General features: G+C 41.2%; 1 protein-coding gene across 1 annotated transcript in view; it reads right to left on the minus strand.

Annotated features, from left to right (window-relative positions):
• Window positions 1-27,752, minus strand: part of STPG2 (sperm tail PG-rich repeat containing 2) — a 236,226-nt gene that overhangs the window by 198,271 nt on the left and 10,203 nt on the right. The window contains exons 3-6 of the mRNA XM_081925037.1: window positions 24,581-24,736; window positions 22,217-22,381; window positions 13,723-13,838; window positions 11,388-11,499 (exon numbers count right to left, since the gene is read on the minus strand). Of these exons, the coding sequence (XP_081781163.1) occupies window positions 11,388-11,499; window positions 13,723-13,838; window positions 22,217-22,381; window positions 24,581-24,736 (549 nt within the window). The remainder of the gene's footprint in view (window positions 1-11,387; window positions 11,500-13,722; window positions 13,839-22,216; window positions 22,382-24,580; window positions 24,737-27,752) is intronic.

A 27,752-nucleotide genomic window follows, 5' to 3' on the forward strand; every position in this document is an offset into this window, starting at 1 on the left:
GTAAGATGTATGCAGCCAATTATGAAAGAAATGATTGCAAAAGGCCTAAAACATGGAGACATGAAAGCATGTTTGCATGGAAAAATTTCTTTAATTAGCCAAGCAAAAACTGTCATGCAACAGTGACGATGAGCCTCTGGGAGCAGCTACCATTGTAACAGAATAATAGTCATTTTAATTAGCTAGAACATTAAAGCATTCACCTCAGTGGTTGCCTCAATTGTTTGTACTTTTAAAAAAAGAAAAGCTTTTTGTCCTCTGTGCAGTTGACAACAAATGTCCCCAATACATTTTTATCTTCAGGGGAAAGTAATTCATGTCAGCATTATTCTAGAGTAATTCAAGAAAGCATGCTAGTATTTGTGAAATATCCCCGCTACTGCAGCAAAATTATGGTAGCATAAAGAATGTCTCTGTGGCTCATAGTCATTTTTTGAAAATTCACTGTCCATATAATTTTCTTCACTTCAACGGTAATTGAAAGATTGTTGTACTGGAATGTCATCAACATTGAAACTATTACAAAACACCCAAGATCCGGAAGCATGTATGAAAACTGCAGGTCACAAGTGAGGCCGGTTAAGAAAAGCAAGACTTGTATCATCAAGGGCCTTTCCATCCTGTTAGCTTACAGCAGGTATGGGGAACTTTTGTTGTTGTTGTTTTTTAAAAAAAAGATATTTATTAGAGTTTTCAATTTTAATACAATAAAAGTCAAAAAGAAAAAAGAAAAAGATAACAAAAATATAAAAATAATAATTAAAAACACACAAATTTTCCATAACTTATTTTCCTTTAACTTATTTCCCAGACTTCCTCATACCTCCCTTTTTTGTATTCCAATTCAAATTGTTAGTTCAGCAAATCCTTATCAATAAGCTTTAACCTACTTCTAAATCTTTTTTCCATATTCTCTTAAACATTACAGCTGGAAACCACTTAATTACTATCCGACATCGTTCTAACATTCATTGATTTTGCAATATTTCTGTAAATAGTCTTTGAATTTCTTCCAATCTTCTTCCACCGACTCTTCTCCCTGTTCTCAGTCATTTCTGCCAGTCCCATAGAGTCCATCACCTTCATCTGCCATTCTTCCAGAGTGGGTAGATCCTGTGTCTTCCAGTACTTTGCAATGAGTATTCTTGCTGCTGTTGTAGCATACATAAAGAAAGTTCTATCCTTCTTTAGGTATGGGGAACTTTTGACTCTCCAGATGTTGATGAACTATAACTCCCTTTATACTTGACCATGGTTGCTAGGGATGATGCAAGTTGTGGTTCAGCACCATCTAGAACAATGTTTCTCAACCTTGGGTCCCCCAGATGTTGTTGGACTACAACTCCCATCATCCCTGAGCTCTGGGATTGCTAGCTAGGGGTGATGGGAGTTGTAGTTCAACAACATCTGGGGACCCAAGGTTGAGAAAGGCTGATCTAGAGGGTCCAAGTTTCCCCATACCTGGCTGGCAGAGTAGCAAAGATAGAACTATTGTTTGTTTGTTATGGGTAGGGATGTCACAGACAACAAAATACAGTGGTACCTTGGGTTAAGTACTTAATTCGTTCCGGAGGTCCGTTCTTAACCTGAAACTGTTATTAACCTGAAGCACCACTTTAGCTAATGGGGCCTCCTGCTGCTGCTGCTGCGCCGCCAGAGCACCATTTCTGTTCTCATCCTGAAGGTAATCCCGAGGTAATATTTCTGGGTTAGCGGAGTCTGTAACCTGAAGCGTATGTAACCTGAAGCATATGTAACATGAGGTACCACTGTAACAGAAATTTGTGTTTCTGATGAGTCTTCACCAATGTCCTGATCCATCAGAAACAAAAATATCTACTGTATCAGAGATAACCTTCCAACAGAACTGTCTCTATTAAGTTGAACGGGTCAATAGTAAATTGGCTCATTCTTTCACTTAGAAGCCTTGCTCAGGAAGAAAAGCAAGGGCTTACTAAGAAATGTGTGAACACAGCTTTAGATGACTGGGAGTTGTAGCCAGGAGAGTTGGTGTATACTCACTAAGAGTGTGACTGCAAAGATCCCAATTCAAATCTCAATGTTTCTGCAAGTCCGAATTGCAAACATTTGCTTCTGAATCCAGGCAACTCCCCATTTATACAAACAGTGCCAGGTCAAGCAAGTCACTCTGTCCCTCCAGCTCGCTGGAGCGAGAAGGGCGGTGGAACTGGCACAGCTCACACATGCAGGAAAGAAGGGTCTCTGCACACGTCAGCTGGGTTGGTCCACCAAGCTCCACCACCCATCCAGCTCCAGTTTCCCCACATGTCAGCTGTGCCGGTCCATAGAGCCATGCATGTATGATGTCAGGTTTAGGACAGGTTGGTGTGGCTTCCCCAAAATGGCCTGGTGGGCAAAGTTTGACCTGTGGGCCAAAGATACCCCATTCCTGAAATAATGGGAGAGGCCAAAGCTCAGTGGTACAGCACAAAAGAAACCCAGATTCAAACCTTGGCATCTGCAGTTGAAGCTATCTACAAGTAGCAACACTGAGAAGGCTCTGAGGTCTTGGGAAACACTTAGAATTGACAGCGCTAGGCTATGTGGACCAATTAAATAGAATGAATTAATTGAATTAAATAGAATGCCATATCCTCCAACATCCTGTTGATCAAAATTGGGTTGCTCATGCTTTGGTTCTGAGCTGTCACAGGAGTCAGCTGACTGAAGCAACAACAAGAAACAAGCATCCTTTATTTTTGTCTACTTTCTAAAGAGGAGTCAGTATGTGTTGATACTTTCTGCAAAGTGAAAGCAAACTGCATTTGCTGGTTTCCTTTATCATTACAGAAATGAAATATATTTTAAATCACAGAAATAACAGTAGAAGACAGTAATAAAAACCAAGTACTCCACCTAATACAAGACAAACAATTAATGCTACACTTTATGTGCCAAGTACCAGTGATTGTTAAATAAATCACCTCCATGTGAAATATTAAACATGTACTTTTATTGTCCTATTAATTTGCTGTATCTGCAACTTTACAAGTGAGTGCTTTATTCATTCCGGAGTGTATTATTTCTGACAATCATGGTAATTGTATTCTTTATTAAATGGTTTAAACCCATTCAGATACCAAGAGATATTTACCTTCTTGCCAGACATTCAGAATGTAGGAGCTCTAGGACAGTGTTTCCCAACCAGTGTTCCGCGGCACACTAGTGTGCCGCGAGACGTTGCCTGGTGTGCCGTGGGAGGAAGGCGGTCGGGGGGGAGGGGGTGCCGCACGCACCCGCGTCAGGAGCCAGCACTTACCTCCCACGGTGCAGGGAAAGACTGGAAGAGCGTCGCAGCAACGCGCACACGCAGAGCAGCCGTAAAGGGAGACGTGTGGGTGGAGAAAAGGAGGGAGGGAGAGAGAGAGAGCGGGAAGGGGAGGGGGGAATCCCCCTAGGCGTGAAGGGAGCGCGCGCCAAAGGAGGGAGGGAGAGAGAGAGAGCGGGAAGGGGAGGGGGGAATCCCCCTAGGCGTGAAGGGAGCGCGCGCCAAAGGAGGGAGGGAGAGAGAGAGAGCGGGAAGGGGAGGGGGGAATCCCCCTAGGCGTGAAGGGAGCGCGCGCCGTACGTTCCAAATTTAAAGGAGGGAGGAAGAAAATCCCCACGTGACGGCTTTTGCCTCCAGGACGGCATCTGCCTGCGCCAACTCGCGGCTGAGCCAGGACTTTTCGTACACGTGTGGGCGCTTCGTAGCATGTGCTCGGCTTTGCCCGGAAGCGCTAAGGAAAGCGGCTTGGATCAGAAAGCCTGGGCTCTTGCCGCGCGCGGCATTGTGTTGAAGCATGCTGGTAGTTGGTGGGTTGGGAGAGCCGCAGCACCCCATTTTTTTCCCATACAAACATGGTTAAGAAGCTTTGTGGAGTGTCAGTAGGTTGGCACAAACCATGACGTTTGGGGACATTAATCTAGCTCAGGGTTCTTAATACCCTGAGACGTTGCCTGGTGTCCTCTTTGAATAAGCGGGGCCTGAGCGTTCCACCAATTTAGGCCTCCTGCCCGGATGTGATATGGCTCCACCTTCCTCAAGGTGGTTCTGCTTTTAAATATTTTCCACCCTGTCACCATGAGGACTAGCGACTTCTTTTTGTAAAATATAAAATCGCTGCTCCTTGCTCTCGTGAGACTGTGTGTTTTAATTCGAAAAGGGTGTTCCGTGTACATTTGTGCGAGCTGTGCTGTAAAAAAAAGGGGTCTGTATCCGTTTGTCAGTGGCAATTGGATGGCCGGATACTGCAGTGATGGAAAAGTTTTTGAAAAGAAAAGAACTGGACTCTGAACAAAATTTGGAGCCAGATGAGAGCCCAAGTATGAGTGGGCATGAAAAGAAAGCAAAGATGGTTTGCTCAAGCAAATTCTCTGGCACAAGGCAATATAGCGAAAGCTATATTTCATTTGGATTTACTTTCACCGGAGATGCAAACCAACCAACTCCACTGTGCGTGGTGTGTGGTGAAAAGCTAGCTAACAGTGCTATGGTCCCAAGCAAACTTAAACGCCATCTCCAAATGAAACACCCTTCGCTTCAAAACCAGAATGCGGACTATTTTGTTCGCCTGCGTGAAAACACGGAGAAACAGGCAACTTTCATGAGACAAACCTCAAAGGTAAATGAATAAAGTATTTTATAATTTTTCATATTTCTGTTTACTTACTATTTCATAATAAAGTAATTATAAAATACTTTCTTTGTGTTTATTTGATTCCTATTAAAGAGAGTTACTTTATATATAGTCAATATAGGCACAGAGTTAATTTTTAAAACATTTTCTAATGGTGGTGTGCCTCGAGATTTTTTTCATGAAACAAGTGTGCCTTTGCCCAAAAAAGGTTGGGAAACACTGCTCTAGGACATGGTCACCCTTTAACAAAATACGGAAGAGATTGCCATCTTTTATTGCCTGTATCTCACAAAATCTATGAGACGAACAAGGTTATTTAAAAAGCAACACAGTGTAAGTTGTGGTTATAACTTTTCAGAACATGGGCGGAGTATGTCCCCTGATTTCAATGGCACAAATGAAAATAGTAACCATCTCCTTGCTACCATGTGTCCTCTCATTTTGTCAGCACAGATTTCTCCGAGGGCCTAGATTAAAGATAGGTTGAATTTACTTATCTGATTTTGTATTATTATTAAAATAACAGCTTCCTCAACAATAATCAGAACATCATGGGGAACTGAAGGTTCAATCCTGAGGAGATACTTCTACAGTAGTACCTCCAGTTACATACGCTTCAGGTTACACACTCCGCTAACCCAGAAATAGTGCTTCAGGTTAAGAACTTTGCATCAGGATAAGAACAGAATCGGGCTCTGGCGGCGTGGCAGCAGCAGGAGGCCCCATTAGCTAAAGTGGTGCTTCAGGTTAAGAACTGTTTCAGGTTAAGAACGGACCTCTGGAACGAATTAAGTACTTAACCCGAGGTACCACTGTATTTAGATATTTTTTTAAAACAAGATCCATGGAATGCACATATACGTAAGTATAAACTTGTGTGTCTTCATCCTGAGGGCTGTGAGCTAGTGCACTATGATGACACTTCTGCATGGGGGTACTACACTAACAAAGGAAGCGTCCAGCCCCTGAAATGTTCAGGGATTGGTAACACTTGAAATAAAAGGGTGGTAAACTTTCAGATGTCTCAAGCCTGAATAGCTAGTCATGAATAATCAGCAATCAATAAGAAATACAAGGAAGGTAGCTGCTTGCGTTTAAAGGACCAATTATTCTGTTGTGTACAGTATCTGTTTTGTTTCTGCAGAAGGCAGATATTCTCCTCCCAAAAAGGGTATATACTTTCTTCAAAGCTATTTTTAATTATAGATTCAGTAACTTAATTTTCTGTTAGTCATAATAATGCTCATAGAAGTGTAAAATATTAAGATATACTTGTTTGTTTTTAAAAAGCCGAATTCCAAAGAAAGAGAGAAGAGTAACGATGGAGATAAATGCAGCCTAGTCATGGGTGATTTTGACATTATAACCAGTTACGGGTATTCAGAGCTTATATGTTTTCTCTTATATTGCCATTTCAAACTACTCAATCCTCATGTTCCTGGCTGACAATATAACACAAGATGGCATTAGGTATAAAAGTTGCAAATGCCAGCAGTAGCTCTAAATGTCAGCCGTAACTTCAACAGGTACATTTAGAAAACCAATTCCTTCACACAGCTGTATAGCTACACTAGATGGCAAAACAAGCTTTTTTACTTTTATCAAACCTTTATTAGGCATTATGGAAATAAAACCTTAAAAGAGAAAATAACATATAAAAGCCTTGAAATATATATAAAAAAGGCAGCAGTTTGCTAAGTACATATATATATATACATATAGAGTCAGTGGTTTTCCTTGTTAACCTGCTCCTTGGAGGACTGCTGCCAAAAACTCGGCTACCCCCGCCGTTACCCTTTGGTCAACGTCGGATAGGTAGAATCCCACACAACAAAGCGTTCTGGAACTTAGTGTATGGAGGATTGAAAGCCGAAAATCAACTAACTCTACCACCAATTGCAGAATCCAAATGGTCCCAATACTTTACATCTGTATTTAACAATCTACATAGTGAACTTAAAGGAAATGAAACCACTAAAAATAAAATTATTAAACTCCAGGAGTGGCCAAGGGTAGAGGAAGAGGAAATTAGAGAGATAGTTAAAAATTTCAAATCGGGGAAATCTCCTGGGCCAGACGGTCTACCAATAGAATTATTTAAGACCTATATAGATTGGTGGGCAGAACCCTTAGCCCAACTGTTTACGCTTATAGATAAATATGGGATCATACCTGAGATATGGCTAAGATCAATAATTATTCCAATCTTTAAAAATGGCGACCCAAAAGAACCAAGGAATTATAGACCGATAAGCCTTCTATCAGTGATAGGGAAAATCTACGCTAAGCACCTCTTATCTAAACTCCTTACCTGGATGAAAAATCTAAATTTACCAGGGAAAGAACAAATAGGTTTCTCCAAAGGTTGCTCTACACTAGACCACTGTCTTATTCTTATGCATCTGGTTGAAAAATACAGATCCCAAAGGCAATCTAAGATATACGCTGCTTTTGTAGATTTTCGTGGTGCATTCGACTCAATTGACCGCCCAAAGTTGTGGAGGAAACTCGCAGAATTAAAAATTGATCAGCGCCTATTTATCCTAATCCAAAATCTACACTCTTCCAATACCTGTCAAGTCAAACTTAACATCAAAGGTCACCTTTCATCAGACATCCCAATCTCGAGAGGGGTAAAACAAGGGTGCATTCTTGCCCCCTTTCTATTTAATTTATTTTTATCAGACTTGCCAGATTACCTTCAAAAAATAGAATCACATGCCCCTAAACTTAATCAGAAACCAGTTCCTCTCTTACTATACGCAGACGATGCTGTCCTACTATCCTTAACGAGCTTGGGTCTAAAACGTCTTATATCTTCACTGATCCTCTATTGCGAATGTAACAAACTCTCTATAAACTATGAGAAGACAAAAATTTTGGTCTTCTCGAATGGTTGGAAATTAGAGAAATGGAAAATAAGAGGGCAAGAAATCCAACAAGTGAAAATCTATAGGTATCTGGGAATCTTATTCCAGAGCAATTTAGGGTGGGCAACCCATTGCACAAATGCCATAAAACAGGCAAAGTGCATCTCATCAGCAGTTGCCCGTTTTCATTATCAGAAAGGTAATCAATTTATTCCTGCGGCAAATCAGATATTTCAAACAAAAGTGCAATCCCAGATATTCTATGGAATCCCGCTATGGGTCCAAGCATATAACAATGATTTAAAAAAGATTCACTCTAGCTTTCTGAGACGTATTCTTGGACTCCCAGCTATGATCAAATATGAAACAATGTGTGCAGAAATAGGCATACACTCAATGGAATATTGGGCATGGTCCACCTCAATAAAGTATTGGTTACGCTGCCACTTCCGCTGCCCTCCATCAAGTCTGCTCGCTGATTTGCTCAAAGACTCCTATAAATCAAGATGGTATCAGCACCTCGAAACAAGCTTTTTTAAAAAGCTCTATTTTTCTCGTTTGGAAATTTCAAAAGCAGTACTGATAACTAGCACCACGTAGCCACTAGGTAAGTGAAAAGTGCTATGCTAGTTATTTATATTTCTGTGCCTTTATGGAGCATGTGGGAAGATTTTATTATTTTTAAAAATTATGTTATATTTATATCCCAGCTTTCTTCTTATAAGCTGAAGGTGGTCTGGCAAGGTGGTCCAGGATCAGTGAATTTCATGGCTTGAGTGGGGATTTGAACCCTGGTCTCCCAGGTTTTAGTCTAACCCTCTAAACTTCTATACTGAACTGGCTTCATTTGTTACAGTTGATCAGAACAAAGTTTTTAAATTACAGCCTAAAATACGACTTTCTGATTTTGGGGGATATCCAAAATTAAGTAGAGATAGAAAACTCTCAAAGCAGATAATTTGCTTTCAGGGTGATACAATCACGCCTCTTCCTTTCAAACAGCAAGAACCACAGCAAAAGAAGCAGAACGTCCACAGCTAAAATAAATATTAGCATATTTTAAACAATATTCAAAAATTCTGACAAGCTTTGAATATATTTTTAAGACATTTTTATACCAGACCAGGAATAATAGGAAATAGTCCACATTCCAAACTTTGATGAAAAATAAAACATTAAGGCTGCAATCCTGCACAAATCTTCCTGGGAGAAAGCCCAGTTAACAATGACACTTACTTCTTACCAGGCCTATATAGGACTGCACAGTGAAGATGGAATTTCCTCAAAGAATAATTTTATTATTTTTATTAAATTGCAAGTTCTCACATTTAAGGCGCATAACATGCATTTCCTGAAGTTTGGAAAAATAGAGATTTCTTTTAAAAAAAAAATCAAGTAAAATGCAATTGATTGACCAAAAATAATTATTATTACATGCAAAATAAATAAACATACCCTCTGATTTCTGGATTATTTGTTGTCCAGAGGTTAATTAAATCTGTAAAAACAATGTTAGACGTTGATTGCACTTCTTTCACCTGCTCCAAGGACAAGCAGGTAAAGAGCAACAAAAGTCAGTTTCTAGAATAATATTATTCAAAATAAGCTGATTGCTCTCTGTGAGGTAACACTGTGTGTCCTGCTTAGGACGACTTTGCCTGTCCTCCAGGTACACCCAAAGGGCAACGTAGGCAATAATGACCCATCTGTTCACTACTGGCAACTAGAAAACTTCTAATGAAGACAGATGTGGGTCACCCTGTACAAACATGCTGCAGGGTGCTAATGAATCCTCCTAATGGTCACTACCTGCCAGTTTTGACTGATTGATGAACAAAAGGGTTAAGCTTGAAAAGCTAAGATGAGTACTACAGACAATCATCAGTCTTATTACGACGTCTCTTTCACTCTGACACCCTTGCTCTTTCCTGTCATCTTTCTGAGTTTAGAAAAATATATTCCTATTACTGATTCTGACAAATAAGCCCACCAAATCTTGCAAGAAACCCTCTCCTGAATGGAATGCATCATTTTTTTTAAAATGCAGCATACAATTTTCAAAAGTATTGATAAAACATAAGTCTTTCTGAAATATTCAATACCAATCTGCGGCTCAACTGTACACGAATCGTATCCTGCACCCAGTCACCAGCAGCTCAACACAGCATAGCGACAAAAAGTAAAATATTTCATCAAAAAGTATGTTCAGGCTTTATAGAGAGTTCCATTCCCTTGCCAATCATGACATCATTCCCAATCTATTTCCTCTAGAAAATTAGCATGCAAAGTACCAATCACCATGCCTCAACATCGTTGATGCAATGCTGACTCTACTATATATGACAAACATTTCTAAATAGTATCCCCAGCAGACTATGTCAACTCAAATAAGATATCAGATAAGATCAGCTTTGGCTGATGGCCCAGATGTGCCCCATCTGGACAGGTACAGTCTAACTTCTGTTGTCTATGCCCTGGTAACCTCTAGGTTTGATTACAGCAACACATTATATGGGGCCACCTCTGAAGGCAGTTCAGAAACTTCAGCTGGTGCAGAATTGAGCGGTCAGGTTGCTCAACGGTGCAAGACAATCAGAGCATATAACACCTCCTCAGGAACTCCTCTCAGTCTCAAATTATTTCTCACACCATACTCCAGTTGCCCATGGTTTGAATTTTTCATGCTCTCTGATAAATTTAGCACTATTTTCTATACTTAAAATACAGTATCATGCCCATCCAGACAGCAAGCTTAGGCTCTACAAGCATCTACTGAAGGTGGGGTAGAGATCCCGCAGGATTGGCTCCACTACCAAATCTCCCAAGAGAAACTTGTTTGCACAACTGGTTGACTGCAGAAAGCAGAGTCTGGTTATAATACCCATCAGATGATGGGTGGTAAAACTGAAGTCTGCAAAACTGGTGCCTGCAGAAAGCAGGACTGTTGCAAAAGATTCAGCTGCTTTAGAGAAGCACGCAAGCCTCTTTGCAAGCCGTGAACAGAGCTTTGAAGCACACATTCACCTACACACCAAAAAAGGTTCCCCTTATCAAGATACAGATAGGTAGCCGTGTTGGTCTGCCATAGTCAAAACAAAAAAATTTTTCCTTCCAGTAGCACCTTAAAGACCAACTAAGTTAGTTCTTGGTATGAGCTTTCGTGTGCATGCACACTTCTTCAGATACAAACTTCTGAAGAAGTGTGCATGCACACGAAAGCTCATACCAAGAACTAACTTAGTTGGTCTTTAAGGTGCTACTGGAAGGAATTTTTTTTGTCTTATCAAGATACTCTCCTTTTTAAAATAATTATCTTATAGTTCAATCCTAAAATGGCTGTTGGACTGGGGGGTTAGATTAGATCAGTGTTTCCCAACCTTGGGTCTCCAGCTGTTTTTGGACTACAACTCCCATCATACTTAGTGAGCAAGACCAATGGTCAGGGATGATGGGAAGTGTAGTCCAAAAACAGCTAGAGACCAAAGGTTGGGAAACACTGGATTAGATTACCCTTGGGGTACCTTCTGACTCTACAATTCTATAATTCAGTGAAGCCCACTGGGAAGAATCCCTTCTAAAATCCCTTGCACCAACAATATTTTGTCCCCAGAAACAAACAATACTGGAATATTGTAACAATCACTCAGCAGTCGTAATTTGCAAACAGTTCTTTAAAATGTCTCACATTTGTTCTCAGCAAAATTCTATACAGCAGTGCTCTAATGAATGATTTCCTCCACACGTTTGGATAAATCTTCTTTCATGCCTGAACTGAAGTATGTTCTCTATTTTATGCAGTTCTTCAAATCCTAGAATTTCTGTCCCACTATAAATAACATTTAAAGTACTACAAAATACAGTGTTGAACTGGCATTACCTTCTTTTCTTCCTGTAATACTATTACTTCATGATACCGTGGAACATAGAGGTCATATTTTCTCTGGTCTTCCTTTCTGATGTTGACATTTTCATAATGCACTGCGTTTTCCCTTTAGAAAGTTTGAAGAGATTTATGAGTCATCTCTTAAATGTGCCTGGGCACCTAAATATGCACAGTGAAAGCTTTCACCCTCTCCCCACAAGAGTATATTAGAAACAGCTGCTCTTTGCAATAACAGATGAGAGGCTAGTTTGCTCACTAATAGGACAGCCAAAGTTTATGTAGTGCTATTCTACGTATCCAATGAATTTCTGTTTTCATATTCAAGTTTCCTTGCCATAGGTGAACTACAATAAAAAAACACAGTGGAGGCAGAAGACAACCAGGAAGCTGAATAACCATTAAACATGGAAAATAATGCCTCAAGTAAACCTAGAACCACAACCTTGCTTGAGTATTACAACTTTGTGAGAAACCTTTGTTTCTCAACATTCAAAAGCTTCTTAGTATTGTCAGCTAGCATGCCCAAAGGTCTTGTTACTTTACATAACCACAGAATTTGGTGGGGAATAGTATCTAATTGTGCAGTGCAGAATTCCAATCCCCCATTTTTCTTAATAGAGCATGGTAGAAAAGGATTAAATTGGAACAGATGCTCAGATAGTGGAATAACGTAAATCCATATACAACTAAGAAAATTAATTTAATTAGCAACGGTAAAGGAGAGTAGTTTTAAGCTGCTCATGATTCTTTCAAGGATTAGTGTAAGAAACCCTCTAGCACTAACATTAAGGTATTCAGCTACATCCCCAATACAGCAACTTTAAGCACCCCTGATCGTTAAACTGGTGCCAGCAAGGTGGAATCATTTCAAGTGCAAAAGGGACACTTGAACCATTTTCCTCCTGCTGTCCATCCTCCTAGGCCATTTTCTCACCGGCTGGCAATTAGCTGAGGTGACAGAAAAGAAACTCAGAGAGGTGCCTTCAAGGGGGAAATTCGTAGTCTAGGGCAGCTTCAGTAGCCTCCACTTCTGTATCCCTTTAAATGAGGAACATTTCACCCACATCCCAGAGAGACACGTGGCCTTGGAAAGAAACTTGTCACAGGTCACATGCCAGTGGTGGAAGGAGCAAGAGTCACACCACGCCCTCTCTTCCTCTCTATCTCTCACACACATATACATTCCATCAGTGGCGTAGCGTGGGTTGTCAGCACCCGGGGCAAGGCAAGTCATTTGCGCCCCCTAACCCATGGAGCCAGGTAGGGGCAGAGAGCTGCGAGTGCGAGCGTGCCCCCCCCCGATGTTGCGGCCGGTGCGGCCGGCCCCCCCTGCACCCCCACGCTACGCCACTGCATTCCATCTCTTTCGCTTTTATCTCTCTTTCCTCCCCTTCTATTTCTAACTGCATCCCTTTCTTGCTCTTTTCTTCCCTGCACAATATGACCCCCCCCAAAAATAAACCCACACCCCACAGCAATTAGGCTTAATTAAAGAAATTCCAATGATGTAAGTGGGACTTTACCTAAACCTAACTGCTATTTGGTAGACAATTCCTTCAGCATCTACCTCCTGAAAACTGGCCCCACCTGAGCAGCAATCCAACTGAGAGGGGAGGGAATTCATTTATGTGAAGGAGAGGTTTTTTGTGATGTAAGCTGCCTTGTCACAACTATGTCCTAAAGGGTGACCTACAAAAACCTTCACATAAATAAAATGGTTGCAGATGAAATTCTGAAAGGGAGGAAAGCAAAGGCATTGAAGGTAGCTTGAGGGCTACAAACTGTGGAACAGGGAAATTCAGGGTATTATTTCAGGAGATTTGCCTCCATGCTTCCAGGTTCTATGTATGGGGCAGATATGAGAAAACAAACTAATTCTTAATTCCTTGCATTTACTATTGAAAATATACACCCTTTATTATTAGAATACAAACATACATTGTAGCATTTCAGCCTTAGCTTCACATGCCTCACCCTCACACAATTTCCATTTTTAACAGTGAACTTGTCATTTCATCCTAACCCAAAAGACTGTGATCAATATTAGCTATGGTTTGTTCACACCAACTTCAAACCATGGGAGATGAATCAAGCTCATTGCAAAGAAACCATAATTTGGTTTCAAAACAGTTTAGCGTTCAGACACAATGACAAGCTGCAGTTGAAAAATGGAAGCAAATGTTTCCAGTGTCCTTCTCATACCCACACTAGAGGAGAGAAGGAGGACAGCATGAGCCCAAGGCTTCTTCTGGTTCTTTCCTATCAGGGCATCCACTTAGCATGACTTCCAAACAGACCCAGATTCTAAATTGTCTTAAGATGTACATACGGAATCACGTCATAATCTGCAGGTCCGGGGCCCTCGCGTGGCTTAAATTCATGTCGCTTTTCTGTCAAATTGCCAAACTGCACTCCTTTATGTTTCATGGTAGGGTAAATACAATCCTGAAAGAAAAGATTAATCAGCATTTAGCTTGTGATCAATATATTATAACTGCCAAGCAGTTATTTGAACACAGGTCTCCCAAGTCCAAGTTCAACACTACTGTTCCACGCTGGCTTTGATCAAACCAAATATTGCATAATTCAGGCCTACAGAAAGATCACCGTTGATGCTTATTATCAGGTAATTTGCACCTCGTGTACATAATTTTATCCACAAAGTGACATCCATGAATTCAGATCCTATAAATTAACATACTTTTCATCCTTCTTCATAAGGAGCTGATCTGTATGTAAAAACAATTCATGACTGATGCCCTAGCTGAAATATAAAAGGGCTGATAAAAATGAAAGAAAATCCCCCCTCCCACTACAGAGAAGGATCATAGATCAGTGACATGCTTTATCTGCACAGTGGTACCTTGGTTCTCAAACACCTTGGTACTCAAACAACTTGGAAGCCAAACACTGCAAACCCAGAAGTAAGTGTTCCGGTTTGCGAACTTTTTTCGGAAGCCAAACATGCTCCATTTTGAGTGCCACACTTCCGTTTTGACTGTTATGAAGAAGAAGAGGAGGAGGAGTTTGGATTTGATATCCCGTTTTATCACTACCCAAAGGAGTCTCAAAGTGGCTAACATTCTCCTTTCCCTTCCTCCCCACCAACAAACACTCTGTGAGGTGAGTGGGGCTGAGAGATTTCAGAGAAGTGTGACTAGCCCAACGCCACCCAGCAGCTGCATGTGAAGGAGTGGGGAATCGGACCTGGTTTACCAGATTACGAGTCCACCGCTCTTAACCACTACACCACACTGGCTGCTGAGGTCTGTCTGTTTTTGCTATTTATTTTGTGTTTTTGTGACTCTTTTTTTGTTTTTGTGACTGTGTGGAACCCAGTTCAGCTACTGATTTATTGATTGTGTGACTGCAGTACATTGTTTATTACTTTCATTTTATGGAACAATGGTCTCATTAGATAGTAAAATTGCTGTTTTAGGGGTTGTTTTTAAAAGTTTGGAACGGATTAATCCATTTTGCATTACTTTCTATGGGAAAGCGCACCTTGGTTTTGGAACGGACTTCCAGAACGGATTAAGTTTGAGAACCAAGGTACCACTGTAGAAGGTGACAGGTTCAATCCCTGGCATCTCCAGGTAGGTCTGGAAATGTATCCTGTCTGAAATCCTGGAGAGCCACTTCTTGGTGCAGACATTGCCGAGGCACATGGCCAAAAGCCTAACATGGTATAACTTGCTTATGAATTCTTCATTCACCTGTGGCCCTCTAGATGTGACTAGACAACAACTCCCATCATTCCTGACCATTCATTGGTCATACTGGCTGAGGCTGATGCAAGTTGGAGACCAACAACATCTATGAGAGTCACAGGTCCCTTGCTAATGTGACTTGACTGAATGAAAAGCACAAGGATAAACAGTTATCTCTATGAACAGAAGGGAAGGGTTCTATTCGGAGCATCTTATAATATCATTATGAACAGGACTATAAAGTCTCAAGGACCACAACTGAATCTAGTACTTCACAGTAATGGGATTAGAGCACCATCCAGTGGTTTCTGGACAGAAATTTTTTCTCTCATTGTATATAAATGGATAATCACAACCATGAAGAACTTGCCACAGTTAGCAATCAAGATTGCTTTTAAATATTTTTAAAATCCAGAAGGTTGGCTTCCCTCTTTGTGTAATGAGATAATACTGAAGAGTTTAATTTTGTTCCAGTGTCCTATGTCCATATTTAGTGTTTCTATACCAACTTGCCTCATAAAATTTGTTTAAATTGTGGGTAAAGTGAATGCATAAGTACCTGAACCCTTTTCTAGCTATTGGGATTTGTAATATTTTGGAGAAGGTTTCCTAAAGTTGCCGCATACTTGAGTAGTGTGCTCAACTGAAGTGAATTCAAATGTTGAAGAGACTGGGGCATTTTCTGTTATTTTTATCTCTCGTATTTGTGTTCTTTTCACTGTATTTAAGAGTGGGGAGGGGGGAAGTTTAATAGCAAGTCTATTCTGGATCGCAAGCTGAACACTAGGGACACATACATATGAGTCATGTCTCCTGGATTCATCTCCCACCTCAGCCCCCACTCTCATAGAGACCTCACCAGTTTCAGCTGATCTCTGCCTTTCTTACGTTCTGTTGCATTTCCCCTCCCCACATATTAATCCTTTTATGTTCCTTTAAAATAACCAATTAGTAAATCATTTAAGGAGGGTTTTGGGGGGGTTTTTTTTGCCAGTTTGGCCAGAGGTTTTTTTTGCAAAAAAAGTGAACATACCACTATTTGGTGCATAAACAGATGTCAGTGTGCTAGTTTGCATTCCAATAATAATGCCTTTGATAATGGCTTCCAGAGGAGCCATTAATTCCTCCCAGGTTTCCACAATCATGGTTTTTAAGGAGAGGCGTTTTGCTTCAAACTCCTTCCCAAGTACGGCATCCAGGTTTTTTTCTTTTTAGGTTGCATTTTTTGCTGTTTTAGAAGGGATGGAGGCCATTTTGTCTCCTTCTCCACTTGTTTCTCTTTTGACACAAAAAACTGAGCTAAGCTTCCCTGTTTGGAGCAAAATTCTGCTGCAGACATATTCTTGGACAGAAAATGTAGGATGTTTTAATAAATGCTGCACTTATTAAGGCGGACTGCAGCAAAATTTGTTCTGTTCTAAGCAGCCATTTTGGTTTCCATTTGGCCATGCACCCATTATACAGTTTCTACTGTATGAAGATGTACCTCTTTAGTCCTTGATACCTGAGATATGTGTTTTCAGGGCCCACCTTATGCTTGTGACTGTAACTTATTTTAACTGTTTTTAATATTGAATTTTAAAAGTATATTCACCTGCTCTGGAACCTGAAGATTCTCTCTCCCTCTATATATATAAACCAATCCAACTCTACCTCACCCATCTCTCTACAATATTATCTTCTAATGGCACAAAACAGATCTGCGTAGATGTAACACATACCAGGTTCATTAGAGTGTTTAATATTGGTATCCAGCGTGTTTAGTACTGACTAATACTTTCCAGTATTGTTTGCTTCATAATGGAGTAGTAAGTCTCTATATCACATATTGCACTTAACGTTTTTCAATGAAATGAAGAAACACAAATGACTTCTCTGATAAGCCCACAAACTGACACACTGAAATGCAGACTGAAATGTAGACATTAGTTCTATTTAGCTCATGCCATTTTCATTCCCATATGCATACTTCTGCCATCTTTTCTCCTAAGATCCTCTGAAGCCCTAATTATGGGAAGAGTGTTTTATTATGCACTAGTTTTATTGGAAATATTAAACTTCTTAACACATGCCCTGTTCCATGAGTGTACATTAAAACACATAGTATCAAGGATTTAAAAGTCCATAAATATTTATAATTTGTTGTTATTTTTTTTCTTGGTGCATAATAATTTCCTAGCTTCACAAAAACTAATAATTAACCACAACAGCTGGATATCTGCAAACTAAGGATAGCTTTTAAAAATATTTTGCTTTTCTTGTTAGAGTTTCACATAATAGCAGGAGAATAATTGTTTCAATACAGAACTCTAATTCAATAGCTAAATGTTTGTAAGTGTCCATGAAGAAACTTTAAGGTCAATATATTTGACATTTACAAAGAACACTTTAGTGAGTCAGCTCCAAAGGCAATTTTAACAACTACAGCCTATTCTTTTTCAAACTCAATAAGCATGAATAACATTATTTCCTTCTCCATATACAGCTTAAGCTCTGCATTAAAAATAATATAAATTGACTGCTACTTAACACACTAACCTGTACATTACTCAGGTAAAATGCCCCATGCATAATGGAATTAAAAAACCTTTTAAGAACACAGGCAGACTGAAGAATAAATTGATGCACTCTTAACTCTAAATCACCACGCTCTTTTTGCCAAGAAGTGTTGACAATACCAACTTCAAGGTCGCTGTCAACTTGCTATGTCATTAGCAAATAAAATATGGTTTAATTGAAGCAAACTCAGCAAGGAGGTGCATTATTTTAAGTGAACATTGCAATATAACTTGAAGAATTACTAATCGCCACTCCTGTTGACAATAAAAATGGATGGAGGTGCTTTGAAACTTTTTTTCTATGACTTTCCCGTAATTAAATATGGAAATAGATATCATGAAGAATTAAAAGTCCCAGAGTGCATTAATTCTGGCACTAATGGACTGTCTTTCAGTGCTGCAGCGCACAGGTAGTTCCCAGCATGTTCTCGCCACTACCTAATCCATCAGTGTCAGCGCTCTTAGCCAAAAAGAGTAACGTGGAAAACACAGATTTGGGATTACATCCCACGCTGCCTCAAGTGGAAACAACTATTTGTCACATCTCAGAATGCTTGGGTAGAAACCTTGCTTAGTTATTAAATGTTTTGCATTTTGCAAAACAGCCGCTAGACACTTTGTGTAATCATCATCAAATCTCCGCACACAGACATTGTGCCTGAAAGAAATATGCTTTCCCAAAACAGACATTGCACATTTCTATTTTAATCAACATTCGCCACTATTTATAACAGCTGGAGGTTTCCAATGATCTTTCTAAAAGTATACGCTGGTAGCTTTAATGTAAACCTCACTATTTTGGTGTCTTGTTTATCCCCCTCTTTTATTCCCTTTAGAAACAATTGTCCACCCTCTGAAGTCAATTCTGTGCTCCAGATGAGATTACACTTATGGTTTCTAGACTTTCTGCTGAGGGCTACATTCCCCTCAGAGGTAATTGTCAGGGGCCAAAAGCTGGCAGTGGGTGAGGCTGGAGCCAAAAGTTGGTAGTGTAGACCTTTTCTCTGCAAACTTTTTTCTCCCTTGTTGCTTGCCATCCCCATCTCAAACCCCTCTTTCCCCTCCAGAGAGCTGCCAGGAAAGAAAAAAATTAACTTTTGCTCTTGCCAGAGGGCTTCTTAAAGGTCTTCCGGTCCTTGCTATTAGCGTATAAAGCCCTGAAGAACTTGAGTGAAGAATTTAAGGAGAACGTTGCTAAAAACATGAAGACCGACAGCAAGCAATTCTTCAGAAAAGGGCAACCAAAATGATCAAGCAACCAAATGATCAAGTTGGACACCAACTCGAGTGGATTTAGAAGAGAATTAGGCAAATTCATGGGCGTAAAGGCTACTAGCAATAGTTCTGCTCTCCGTGGTTAATGGCAGTGAGCTTCTGAACATCACTTGCTGGAAACTGCAGGAGTAGAGAGTCCTCCTGAGATTGGGGGCTGTTTGTGGGTTTCTCACAGGAAGCTGGTTGGCCACTGTAAGAACACAATGCTGGAATAGATGGGTCATGAGCCTCATCCAGCAGAATTTCCTTATGTCCTTATGGGAGAATGGAAGCGGTAAAAGAAATGAAACATTCCTCCCACTAGTCCTCCAATGAAAATTCTCCCTCATCTTCTAAGCAGTCTAGAGTTACATCTGTATGTTTTCTATCCAGGCTCCCTAATTAACTAGGATTTGAAATCAGGTTAAGAACCTATTTAATATCAGTGATGATGCAATGATTAACCATCGTCAAAGATTGATAAAATTTGTCCTGGAGTACTGAAGAGCTGGGGAAAAGAAATATATACCGTATTTTTTGCTCTATAAGACTCACCTTTTTCCCTCCTAAAAAGTAAGGGGAAATGTGTGTGTGTCTTATGGAGCAAATGCAGGCTGTGCAGCTATCCCAGAAGCCAAAACAGCAAGAGGGATTGCTGTTTTCACTGTGCAGCGATCCCTGTTACTGTTCTGGCTTCTGAGATTCAGATTTTTTTTTTCTTGTTTTTCCTCCTCCAAAAACTAGGTGCGTCTTGTGCTCTGGTGTGTCTTATAGAGCGAAAAATACAGTAAATCCACACTGGTTCCCAATCTCTTACTCATGATTACCAATGTTACAATTGTCCATGTCTTTGTAACTGATACCAATAACTCCAATAAACTGTGTAAATTGCCTACCCCTGTTCTCTGTGACACACAACTTAGTCTGTAATCACACACTTATCTGGAAGTAAGAATCAATCAAAGCAATGGCACTTACATCTGAGTACAGGAGTACCATTAGAATATTATTTTCAGCATTGTTTTATTGTTACAGTGTACTTCAGTGTCAGAGTTACTTTGTTAGCACAAGATAACAAAGATTGCTCATCCTCCCCTCCTTGAAAAAAATAAAAGTTTCAAGGTTCTGTGATTTCGAGAGATTCTCCTTTCTGGCTAGTCTTTTGAGTTTCTGATTTTGTTTTGGGTCATGCTGTTTAAGTAGTTAAATAACTGGCTTATTGTTTTGTATATTGTGTTTTGTTGTTTAAGTATGCATCTGGAAATAGATCATTGTTAACCAACTAGTAGATCATTTTTGACTGAATATCAAGATTTCAACTATTTAGCTAAATAATAATATTTGGAGCCAAATTATATTGTACATAATTCATAAACACAAAGAAATCATGGATGCATCTACTGAATCATGTATGACTTTTCCAATAGAGAATTCTTAATCTTTCAAAAAGGTTAAAGATTTGATTTTTCATTCTCTTCATCTAACATAGTAACTCAACTTGAGTAAAGTAAAATTCACTCCATGTTTTATGATGCTAAAGACAAGTAGTTCATTTCAGTGACTCTGCTGCCACCTAATGCACTGACTGAAAAAGCATATTATAAGGAACAAATGGAGAATTCCAAGCATTCTTGTAGTGTTTCCATATTTTAGTCAATTGCAAACTCTAAATCATTGTTCTGTCACTAAAGATGAGGTGTGCTTAAAATTACAAGGATTGCTTGCATACCTCAGAACTTCCATACAGCTTCTAACAAGCAACATGTGTGCTTTCAACGAACATCAATTGTAGGTTTAGAAAATACACCCTGGGAACATATCTGAACAAAACACTATACTAGAAATGTTATTCTATTCAACCTTATTGAAAGAAGAAATTGCTGCTTTATAATACAGTGAAGTATCTGCAAGCATTTTGTAAAATAGCTATAATTAGCAACTGCAACATTATGGTTTTCCACATAGCATGTTGCTTTTTTAGCTGAAAATATGTAATATACAACTAAACTTTAAGAAGACCATGGTTGCTTATTATGGTTTTAGAAATTTTGGTTAAATCCAAGCATGAATGCCATGAAAAGCGAAGAAGAAGAAGAAGAAGAAGAAGAAGAAGAAGAAGAAGAAGAAGAGGAGGAGGAGGAGGAGGAGGAGGAGGAGACTGTATTGTATCTATCCAGCCTAATATATTTTGACTGGAAGAGATTCTCCGGGCAGATGTGTACCTATGCTCCCTTGTACCCTAGGTAAGGAGATGTATTGGTACCTACCCTCCGGTCCCTTGCACTCTTGGCAATGAGTCTCCTCTGAAACTAGGAGAGACCATGGTGAAAAAAATAGCTTTTTGTCGCCTTTAAAGCTATGCCAATGACTTCCTCCATGGCCATCAGGGCCAAGTCTGCTCTGCTCCTTCTCTCCATCAGTCCTATCTGCCCTGCTCCTCCCTCACTCCTTTTGCCTCCTTCCTTCCTTCCTTTTTCCTCCTTTAGCTCTTGCCCCACTCTCTCCTTTGCCAACGATGACAACTGGGGAGGGGCGCCCTGCTATGACAGCCCACACCAACCAAGGCACCCATAGCAGCCTGCATGCCTCACCTGACCACCAGAGGAGTGGAGAGGGGAGCACGCGGACAGGCAGACAGGCTCGTAACCACACCAACCCAAGTGGAGAGGCGTGATTTTTACGCTCCCCCGGGCCGACACCCTTGGCTCCAGGATCTCAAGCATTTTGGGTATCCTGCTACCTGATTCTTCTTCAGCTGGAGATAGCAAGAACCAAAGTACGAAAATTCTGCAAGCAAAGCATGTGTTTTACTGCTGTGCCACAGCCACAAAGACAGAAATAGTAAGCAGGGCTAAGAAGGCCAAAGAATCAGATAAAGTAGGGAGAGTCAAGAAATGAAACAAAAATAGGTAGCGGCAGAACAAAAAAATGAATTTTACGACCTGCCTAAGAGAGGCGATAAAAATGTTAATTTATACAGGGACACACCCTCTAAATCTAAAAACCAGTCACACTGATGCAGAGACACAGCAGGCTCCAGAGCCAGTTTCATCCCAAACCTAGAAAACCCTTAGTTCAACTTTACGTGATGTCAATGACCCTGAAATTATGGAGATACAAAGCACACTTAATGAGCCTTGAGTTCCAGGTGATCCCAGCTGTCAGGTTCAGGTTCACTTGAGTTCACTGCCTCTAACACTGATGTTGACTCACAGCACCTGGCTGGTTCCTTTCTGTGTCTGGAGTGCTACTTGAGGTCCAAGTCATGACACCCATAATGCAAAATTTTATAATTACTTACACCTTTTGTCTGATAGTATGCTGGACCTAAAGTAGTGTCTCTTGAAGGAGGATTATGCTTTAAAAGAGTGCCATCAGCAGCCTCTTCATAACCAAATGATTGTCCTTGGGAAGGGATAGAGGGAGCCTCTGATTTCCGGAAGACTTTGATGCATTCTGCAAGTTTCTGTAGAAACAAATGCAATATACCTTGTCACAGATATAGTACATCCTTCTAACAGCTTAACACAATTACAGTTGTCCAATTCATGTCAAGTGGAATTTACCTTAAAAAGGAGTATCCTTTCCACTTCTCAACAGACATGCTTAAGAAAATCTATGAGCTATTGACTCTGCACACTTGACTAAAGTAAGGCTGCTCCACTTTCTCATGGGGCAGTGTTGCAGGCTGCCCACGTGGCCTCCCCGTGCATGCTGGGGACGTAGCTAAGCCACTGCATCATTAGGGAGTCCCAGCCGCATCATGCCCCCGGGCAGCCAATCCAGCCAATCCAGCTGGCCGGGGGGGGCGTGGCTTAGCGTATTTAAGGATCTGCAAGTAAGGAAATCAGCCCTGAGTGCTCACTGATAGGACAGATCCTGAAGCTGAGACTCCAATATTTTGACCATCTCATGAGAAGAGAAGACTCCCTGGAAAAGACCCTGATGTTGGGAAAGATTGAGGGCACAAGGAGAAGGGGACGACAGAGGACGAGATGGTTGGACAGTGTGCTCGAAGCTACCAACATGAGTTTGACCAAACTGCAGGAGGCAATGGAAGACAGGAGTGCCTGGCGTGCTCTGATCCATGGGATCACGAAGAATCGGACACAACTAAACAACAACAACAACAAGTAAGCAAACAAAAAAAAATAAGAAGTGGGGCCTGCAACAAAAAGTTGTAATGGGGAGGGCTTCTGTTCAGGATACCAGACAAACTGCTCCCAGGGTTCCATTTTTCTCCAGGCAGTCAGAACTCAATACCCATTAAGCTACTCAATCTTCACCAGACTTGGCCTTTTTGGGGGGTGGAGGGCAGGGTGCCCCATGGTTTCTTTCTTAACTATTTTTGTACCCAGCCAGAACCTTCGCACTGCCTTCCCAAAGCCTAGTAAGCCTGTGACTGCAGCTGTGAGCAGGTAGGCGGGGGAGCATAAACAAATGGAGAGAAGGAACAGTGATTTTTTCCCCCACTCTCCAATTATTTATTTCCCACCCACCCATGAAAACCTGCAATTGCACAAGTATAATATGCATAAGATGCAAGTTACCTGTACTTGCTTCTAGTGGGAGAAATGTTATATTTTTGATTACATGGGCTGACTTCCAAGAGAAAACCAGAGAGAGTCCTGAAGTTAAACACAGCGATGATGTAGACACCAAACCCAAATACATAGTTAACAGATTTGGCACAGAACATGAATCTAAAGGGAATTCTTTACAAAATGACATGTTTCTTGTGTGCAGTATAAGATTTACATGCTTTTAATTTAAATGAGATGTCATCCAGCCTGACATCTCCTGTATCTTGACATCAGCTGTGTAAAGAATAAAGAGACTTGAGCCCAAGAAAAGAAAACATATACAACACGAATGGCAAATTTTCTGCCTAGCTGAATTATGTTTGGCTGCATTGTGTGAAGCAACACTGTACGTATATTCTGAAAAAGCCTCCTATACAATCCTTGACATATACAGTACAGTTGTTATGGCAAGGTTGTGGCACAGAAGGATACTCATCTTTCAGCAGAAATGGAGCAGAGTTCCAAATTCACCAACACCCTGAAATCTACTCAAAAATCGCAGCTTCCACCAAAAATAGAAATATTTCAAAAGCAGACCCAAGACCAACTTCTTTCTGACAAATGAAGGGAGCCCTCTAAAGAAGGGGAGTGTAATAAACACGCACACCCATACATCTCACTGAATCGGAAACCTTTGGGTGCACACCCACACCCAAAGACCTTGGGTCCAAGGGGGGGGGAGTGCTTTTATAACCTTCCGCTTGCTGGATCAGAAAAAACTGGTGGAAATCATTCCAGGTTCCATAATATTCTCAGGAGTTTTGGCAAGAAAGAATAAAATCTTTCTGCTCTGCTCTGCCTCACTAGGAAATAATCCTGCTGTTCTACCTAATCAATAAAGTAGCATCATGTGGATATTTGATCCCTGGCACTGAAGCACTGAAACCCTCTGCAAGTAGCAGAGCTAGATATAAGTGCAATAGAAAGGTACTACACAGGCTTTCAACTACAGCAGAAGAGACATCGCTGTAAATTTCTCAGTGTACATGGGCATTTCTTCTTCACATAGGAAAAAAGTAATCAGTCCTGGCAGTTCATATAAACAATAAAATTACAATATATCGCTTTTTATGCTGATGTACCTGTGCTGCAGAGATTTTTGATGGTTTCTTTATCCTATTAGTGTCTAGACCCATGGAAGGAGGCTGGCAATATGTTCCAGGACCAGGAGTATCGGCACGGATCTCTCGGAAACGTTTCTCTTTGTTCTGAGGACTCTTGCCCCCTTTAACGGTTTTCTAGAGGTTAGGCAAAATAGCCCATGAATGTGACAATCACCACTATCTATACAGCACCATATACTGTAAATGACATTGGGACTGCCAAGAGGCAGGTACAGAGGCTACAGATGTACCAGGCCCACAGCCAGAAGGGCCCCAATACTGTACTCTACAAACCCAAAACCCCAAAAAAGTCAAAATATTCACTTGTCCAAAGTGTCACTGCCATAGCTGGTGGACTAGAACACTTGCAGACAAACAGGTTAGCAATGACTACAACAGAATATTGACTATGTTCATCTTCAGGCCCAATTTAAATTACCTTTAAATTACCTTACCTTTCAAAGCCCTACAGCCTGGGACCTAGGTACCTTAAGGACCATCTTCGTGCAAATGTGGTCTCCCACATACTCTGTTCAGCATCTGAGAGCCAGCCCTGAGTGGCTGTTTCCACTGGGTGAATTCCACTTGTGATTCTGAGAGGCTTTCGGAGGTAGGTGGCTGATGTTTTATACCTCACTTGTGTCAGAATAATAATAATAATAATAATAATAATAATAATAATAATAATAATTTATTATTTGTACCCCGCCCATCTGGCTGGGTTTCCCCAGCCACTCTGGGCGGCTTCCACAAAGACAAAAAATACACTAAGATGTCATACATTAAAAACTTCCCTGAACAGGGCTGCCTTAAGATGTCTTCTGAATGTCAGGTAGTTGTTTATCTCTTTGACATCTGATGAGAGGGCGTTCCACAGGGCGGGCACCACTACCGAGAAGGCCCTCTGCCTGGTTCCCTGTGGCTTTGCTTCTCGCAATGAGGGAACCACCAGAAGGCCCTCAGCGCTGGACCTCAGTGTCCGGGCAGAATGGTGGGAGTGGAAACGCTCCTTCAGGTATACTGGGCCGAGGCCGTTTAGGGCTTTAAAGGTCAATAACAACACTTTGAATTGTGCTTGGAAACGTACTGGGAGCCAATGTAGGTCTTTCAAGACCGGTGTTATGTGGTCTCGGCAGCCGCCCCCAGTCACCAGTCTAGCTGCCACATTCTGGATTAGTTGTAGTTTCTGGGTCACCTTCAAAGGTAGCCCCACGTAGAGCACATTGCAGTAGTCCAAGGGGGAGATAACTAGAGCATGCACCACTCTGGCGAGACAGTCTGGGGGCAGATAGGGTCTCAGTCTGCGTACCAGGTGGAGCTGGTAGACAGCTGCCCTGGATACAGAATTGACCTGTGCCTCCATGGACAGCTGTGAGTCCAGAATGACTCCCAGGCTGCACACCTGGTCCTTCAGGGGCACAGTTAGGACCAGGGAGTCCTCCACAGCAGCCCACTCCCAGTCCCCCAAAAACAGTACTTCTGTCTTGTCAGGATTCAACCTCAATCCATTAGCCACCATCCATCCTCCAACCGCCAGAATATTGTATTGTTAAGTGATTTGCTGACCAATTTTGGTTTATTATTCTGTGCTCAGGGTAGGGAGTTTTACTAATGCTGCTGGTTATTGTTGTGACTGTTTTGATATTGCTTTGAACTGATACTGGTTTCAACTGTGTGTTTCTCAGCTACTTAGAAACTTTTCTTTCTAAAGAAATTCAAAGAGGATAGAAATATTTTTAAAAATTAAAAAGTGTTCTGCTTTTCAGTAACTCAGAGCCCAGGGTAAATGCCATCCTAGTTTGCAACCTACTAGTGATTCTGAGCAGCCCAGTAAAAAACTAATATTTGCACCAGGATTTCCATCTCACTTTTCTAGACTTCCTTTAGATTGCTTCTCCCAGCCTGCCAAAAAATAAATATGCAAACATCTGATCCTTTTAAAGTGGAAAGGGCATTCAAATTCAAATCTGCTTTGTGGGCACACTATAGAATGCTGAAAGTCATTTGCTTGCAAATACTGTATAAGTTAAAGTTAGTGAATAAAAACTGCTGCAGTGAACATGTTTGCTTTGAAAAGGTAACAAGATTCAAAAACACATTTAGAATTAAAAACCCCTAAAGTAATTGTTTCTGTTTAAAAATTAATAATCAAAACCTAAGCATAACACTGATAGTAACCATGTTACTCTCTTTTTTCCACCAGAGAGAACAAGCTTAGCATATAACTAATGAACCAACAAATAAAAACCAATCTTCTGTATGATAACTTACTTTAACCTTGTTTACAGGTTACTCTAGCAGCTTTGCTCACACATATTTCACAGATGTTGAACCAACATTTGGCATTCAAACTTTAAATAAAATGCACACAATAAACCAAACACCTTCCTGGTTGGCATCTGTCAGGGTTTCTGGGAGAGAGGAGGAGATGACAGAGGAGACGGAGAGCGAGTGGGAGGAGGGGCAGAAGGATGAGGAAGAAGATGACGGAATTCTGAGGGAATCCACGAGTCTGAGCAGCGAGTCAGAGGATTCTCAAAAGGGGGTTACCTTAATCAAGCAAAAGGGAGGAGAAGGGAGAAGCGGAGAGGAGCCCAGTGGAAGACAGACGCAGCAAGAGGCGTCTCAGCCGGAACGGAGTAAAGGGGGTGGAGTCGTCAGCCTCTCGGAGGGAGCAGGATTAGGAGAGAACAGAGAAAGGGGGTTGGAGCAAGGTGTTCAGCCGGAAAGGGTGGAGAGCAGAACAAGGGGTGGTGTAGCGGTCGAAAGAAAGGTCAGCAGCAACGTACGCGCGCCAAGTTCAAACGTAGAGGCGCGCGGAAGTGGAGAGAGCTCAGGGGAGGAGCCCGGCCCTAAAGCCAGAAGGAGGGGGGAAGAGGCGGCAGAGGATTCAGCCTCAGGCGAGTCACGGAGAGAGGGAACCCAGGGGGGCAGGAAGACCCTGCGGAAAAGAAAGGAGAGGAAGAGGTGGTCTAGAGCCAGGCTATTAAGTTGGTGTGGAAGAGGGGAGGAGTCAGAGGGGACTTCAGCGGTCTAACGTGACAGACGTACGGCCACGATGCTGAACTGTACGAGAAGCAGAAATCTTCAATAAACTTTTCCTGTAAATAAACTGCAACGGAGTGAGGTCTCTTGTGAGCTGGGACCCGTC

The sequence above is a fragment of the Podarcis melisellensis genome, assembly GCF_964234715.1.
Source record: "Podarcis melisellensis genome assembly, chromosome: 9".
Lineage (NCBI taxonomy): Eukaryota > Metazoa > Chordata > Lepidosauria > Squamata > Lacertidae > Podarcis > Podarcis melisellensis.